The 5557-nt window shown below is 40.3% G+C and overlaps 1 protein-coding gene across 1 annotated transcript; it reads right to left on the bottom strand.

Annotated features, from left to right (window-relative positions):
• Window positions 1-2945: 2945 nt before the first annotated feature.
• On the bottom strand, window positions 2946-5107 carry LOC137287055 (uncharacterized protein KIAA1958-like). Its single transcript, XM_067819168.1, has 4 exons — window positions 4370-5107; window positions 3902-4151; window positions 3442-3680; window positions 2946-3211 (listed from the first exon to the last, which is right to left on the bottom strand). Exons 1-4 carry the CDS (start codon window positions 5025-5027, stop codon window positions 2988-2990), a joined length of 1371 nt encoding a protein of 456 aa, XP_067675269.1. The 5' UTR covers window positions 5028-5107; the 3' UTR covers window positions 2946-2987.
• Between the last annotated feature and the right edge of the window lie 450 nt (window positions 5108-5557).

Here is a 5557-nt window from a genome sequence, read left to right as displayed (position 1 = left end):
GGAAGACTTTTCGAGTCACGCCATAACTTACTGACGCCACGACGCTGAAACTGGCCTACAAGAATGAAAAGTATACATGGTGGCACTGGTGCTTCCTTTCCACTAGTCAAGACAGAGCATCAAATTCAAGTATTGATTGTGAGATAATGTCTAAGATTGAATATTATGAGACACTTTACATCGCTGACACTTGTAAAAAGATGGAAAGGGAAAACAGCAACCACGGGTGTATCAAAATATTAAATGACTACTTGTTTCTGTTAAACTATAACCATGCTAGCGATGAACACAAACATGGTTAAATTAGTAAATGTTCTCTAGCGGCGAACACAAACATGGTTAAATTAGTAAATGTTCTCTAGCGGCGAACACAAACATGGTTAAATTAGTAAATGTTCTCTAGCGGCGAACACAAACATGGTTAAATTAGTAAATGTTCTCTAGCGATGAACACAAACATGGTTAAATTAGTAAATGTTCTCTAGCGATGAACACAAACATGGTTAAATTAGTAAATGTTCTCTAGCGGCGAACACACAAACCGTCAGTCCGACACTTACACAGGGAAGGTTACAGATACTCTCCGAAATTAATGCAACTGTATGTCGCTACTCGCGCACAACTTACTTACACGTGGCAAGTGCTAAAACGTGATGTAGCGAATAGCACATACACCTACACAGCATACACTAGATTCAAATCAGCATACACTATACTCATATTTCGATTTTCAATCAACAGGGTCCAGATTTTCGAAAGTATTCTATCCCTAACATTATCGCGAAGTAACCTTAGACAAGTTTAATCTGTCTTCATCAATGCTGGCGGCCTATATTGCCTCAGGTACTTGCAGGAAGATGACGATCTGTTGATGAGCTTGAAAAGAAACACTCACCATTCACACTTCTCCAGTTTTGCAATTATAAAGTTTGATTGCATGTGAGACCCGAGAAGGTCCCGGGGTAGAATAGGCCTTCAGCAACCCATGCTTGCCATAAAGGGCGACTATGCTTGTCGTAAGAGGCGACTAACGGGATCGGGTGGTCAGGCTCGCTGACTTGGTTGACACATGTCATCGGTTGTCAGTTGCGCTAGTCGATGCTCATGTTGTTGATCACTGGATTGTCTGGTCCAGACTCGATTATTTATAGACCGCCTCCACATAGCTGGAATATTGCTGAGTGCGGCGTAAAACTAAACTCACTCACTCACTGATTGCATGTGAAAATGTTGTCTCTAAAAAGTGAATGTCTCATTTTGGATCACAATAGATAATAACTATAAATCAAATGACGTACTGGAAAATTGAAAAGCATTTTACGAAATGCACTTTGACTTGCGAATACATCTCCACATTTTCTAACGCCCACTGGAAGTGAAGTCGATGGATTAGCAATATTGCAGCATAACATAAATTTGTCAAAAATCAGGAATCGATGATTGCAATTTTTCATTGTCTTTTTATGTGCCATGATCGTGTGTATGCCGTAGGTCTTAGTTGCATGTTTAGCTGTGTGTGTTTTCGAGCGTGTGTGCGTGTGTGAACGTGCCCGCTATGGTTCCGTTTAATGCTGGTTCAAGGGTAGATTTTATATGCGATTCTTTAAATATCTCTTGGAACATTCTAAATACAGGGGTCTATTAACTGAAGCTTTGTGTAGCACGTCCTCAAAACATTATACTCTTAGAGCACAGACATCATCAGAGAGACGATCGTAATGCAGGCCTAACAAGCAAAGATTACATATCTCGTCATCATACAATAAAACATTATGATAAATCCTGTTCACGTTTATTTGGAACGTGTTCAGGGACACCCCTGAAATGTTATTTGAAATTTAAAGAAAACAACCATATTTATTTCAGTTTCTGAAATTAACACTCTACACCACACACACTTCTTTCGGGTTCTCATAGCAATTGAAGGCAATCATGCATCTGTGGCAAAATATTAATGAACACATCGGCAAATCGTTTTCTTCTGAAAGATGTATTATCCTCCTGGTAAGGTGAGGATATCGCCGATAAGCGGCAGTGTCGGGGGCCAGGGGGTAAATGCTGCGGCTTCCGAGTTTAGGGCAAATATACGTACAACAGCAACCAGAAGTCATGTTGTTGCACTATGCAAAGTAGAACGCAAATCCCACATATATATGTTTATGTTTTTATTAGCATCCTACCTTTCAGAAAAGTGAATTATGTTTTGAATGCCAACTTTAGTAATATGAGGGAAAATCACAGCCTGGCAACATGATATTCCACTGCTTCTCGTGTTCAGTGGAAAGGAAAACCTGCAATGAAAGTATATTTAAGTGGCTCGTTAGTCGTTTCCATTAGTTTGTTTATTTCTTGTATTCTCCTTACACATCAATGAAAGGTTGTTCACCTCTGCAACCTCGCGATGGTGGTCTTGAACGTATGAACGTACGAGTCACGTTTTCATGTTGGTATGTCACTGACAGAGATACGACAGAGTGTTAACTTTTCAGCAGAACAAATTATTTGTCCTCTGTCGCCGTACATAGTGTCATATTTGGCAAGGTACCGCCTCAGCCTACACGTTTTCCCTTGGAATGTTACTGATGTTTAGGCGTTGCCAGCATGAAATATGAATTTTTTCTGCTTTCCTGACATGATACCAAAAGACACAAAACTATTATAAACCTATCTCCGATTTTCTCTACAGTACGGTAGGTTCCTTCCTGCTCTGGTAGACCCCATTCTTACACCCAGGTTTTGAACTACAGGTTTTGAAATATCGTATCAGGTTTTGAAATGCGACCATTTCAAAACCCGGGTTTTGAAGTACACATTTCAAAACCTGAAATCGGGTTAAAATTGGAACATTTCAAAACCTGGGTGTAGAAATGACCATTATTCATACCGATAGAGAGTTTGAAACAGAGGCACTTCAAAAACGATCAGACAAGGATAAAAGACGAAAACACAAGCAACATAGCTTTTATTCTGTAAACTGCACGATCGTTTTAGTTGAAATTAATAGTTAGAGAAATGTTCCTCCTGTTCTCTTCCGCGTTTACAGAGGTTTCCAGGTGCTTAGCTGTCGGTCCAGTATGTTCGGGAGACTTGTTGCCGGTAGCTGTTTGTTTGATATCCTTTTTCACCTTTTTCGCACGTACAATGTCTGACGCAGCTGCCTTCTGGGCATCTGCCGTCCTCTTGTATACTCTTACTACATCACTTCTATGACCTGCAAATAACATAGGTTAATTATAATTCCATAACTTTAAAACATGACTATATACTATATATCCACAATACGTATATATAATGAAAATGGGAAAATTTTAACAAAATGTATAGTCCTGTGGGAAAGTATTTTCCTTTCAAAATTGTTTGTTTATGGTTGATATTAAACAAGTATATAAATAGTTGAAGTTTTATTCTTGTCAATGTATATTCAAAGAAACAGAAAATTACCTGTCTGTTCGCAAATGATCTGTTCATCTACGTTGGCCTCGTAGAGCCGGGTGGCAGCCGTTGCTCGGAGGGAATGGTTCGTTTTACGTCCGAGTATTCCAGCTTGACCGCAAATCCTACCAACAGTGTTTTGAAGTTTGTTGTGACCAACAGGGGTTTCCATAAACCAATCGTCTCCCTTAGGGACTCTCCGGGGTGTGAAATAGAACGCATCTTTATTCTTGAGGGACTGTGCCGCACTGGGGGAAAAAAAGAACAGAAAAACAGCATAAGTATACGCTCGCTGAAATTGATGTTTTTCGCAGCAGTGTCTTACTATATATAAACACAAATTTCAGCGATATCAAAACGAAATAGAAACTCCCAGAAAGAGAGCCACCCACCGTATATGCAATGTGTCATTTATCACTAATTTTTGCTGATAACATGGGTTAGGTTCAAATAGACAAAAATAACTCACCAGTAAGACATGTATTTCTGGACAATTCTGACATAGCAGTGGGATGGGGTTTCCAGGTTTTCATAGGCACGGACCTTCTTTGCAGTTAGTTTTCTATGGTTTAATCCGCCTTTGTTGGTTTTCGATACATCCTCTGTGTATTCCATATATCTCCGGCCGTGACAGTCTGTGTGCGGTCCGGTGATTTGTGGATTGTTACCCATCCTCAAACTCCGATGTTCTGTGCCTCCTCTAAGAGCAAAATGTAAGCCTAAGGATAAAAATAAAAAGTTATGAAATAAATTTAATTCATCTCAAACATGCATATCCTTAAATTTAAGGTTAAAACGGCACGTTCTATGAAGACTATGAAAAATCATGAAAAAACAAGCAAATGAATATGGCATGATAACAGTCATTGGTTACGAAATATCGCCTTCCTTTAGAGATGTATTTTTCTGACCAAGGGAAATTATTGTTTTAACTTACCCGTTAAATACAGCACAGTATCCAATAATTTTTGGGGGGTGTCATCTCCCAGCACGCCTTTCTCCCACAACTGTTGTTCTTCCGCCAACGTTATTACTTCTGTATGTTTTACTGTCGAAGGTCCCATCCCTTCTGCTGATCTCTCCCTCATAGAAGCATCCAATGCTCTACGGCTGTCTTCAAACTCATCATCATTGAAGATATCGAGCGACGACCCATGCAGTTTTAAAGAAGACGCTAACGAGGCGAACAAACCGTAAAGTGTTGTTGACGGATAGAAGGCGCCATCTTTCTTTCGTGCCTCGAACACGAAGTACTTGAGCGCCATGTTAAGTTTCTCAGCGTCCATATTTAGCAAATTCTCTCGCAAACAGACACTCCATAACCCAAGATTTTCAGAAACGGGCCGCTGACGTCTCTCTTCTTGCCACCTCTGAAAAACCTCCATTGCCCAGGTGTTTTTGTATTGTGTACTTTTTGGAATGCGGAGTTTCAGCTTTTCGTTTAGATCATAGGAAGTTAGTGGGTCCCCAAAACGCAATTTGAAATCATCCAGCATATCCAAGTTGCTACCCTCGTCAGGTGAAACCTTGTCAATCTGCTTCTCTATAAATGTATTTTGGGTTAGGAAGATGTCGTCGTCCTCTTTGTCACACATCCTGAGCGAACGCTTTCTACCAGCACGAATGTGTCTGATCTAACATGTGGTCTTAAAACGTGCTCACTCCACGTGCAAACTCTTAATATTATCGGGTAGCACGTGCATTGCGCGTGCAAGACAATGTAATAGATGCCAGTGGCATCTGAGTTGACACCGGCTGTTCCATCATTTGCGGGCTGTTCCATCAATGTTGTTCTGCTCAGTATATATACACAAAACATTTGCACAATTTGAAAATAATACACATTTGTGCTCTACATACATAAGGTGTAATAAGTCGTAGAAGTCTCCTCGGATTTTGTAGCAATTGGAAAACAGGGAAAACCAACTCCTCCATCTTATCACTATGTTGTGTTTTCAGACAACTTTTATCTGCAAACGATGACTATTTAATATATGTTTACGGTTCATAAGTCGGATAAAACACGACTCCGAGGTCTTGGTCGAGATTGTAAAACCTGAGAGCAGCAGGGACGGAGCTTGTAAAACCGAGGGCTTCGTTCGCCCTCGGTTTTACAAGCTCCGTC

This window comes from Haliotis asinina, chromosome 6 (genome assembly GCF_037392515.1).
Source record: "Haliotis asinina isolate JCU_RB_2024 chromosome 6, JCU_Hal_asi_v2, whole genome shotgun sequence".
In the NCBI taxonomy this organism is placed as follows: domain Eukaryota; kingdom Metazoa; phylum Mollusca; class Gastropoda; order Lepetellida; family Haliotidae; genus Haliotis; species Haliotis asinina.
The sequence above is the reverse complement of the archived record's forward strand: the minus strand, read 5'-3'. Positions and strand labels throughout refer to the sequence as shown.

Bases quoted from the DNA above. Each gene is read 5' to 3' on its own strand.
- LOC137287055 (XM_067819168.1), bottom strand. From the start codon at position 5,027: ATGTGTGACAAAGAGGACGACGACATCTTCCTAACCCAAAATACATTT. The intron at 3,681-3,901 runs GTGAGTTATTTT...TTTTTCCCCCAG, and splicing joins CAGAAATACATGTCTTACTG to TGCGGCACAGTCCCTCAAGA. The intron at 3,212-3,441 runs GTAATTTTCTGT...TGTTATTTGCAG, and splicing joins GATCATTTGCGAACAGACAG to GTCATAGAAGTGATGTAGTA.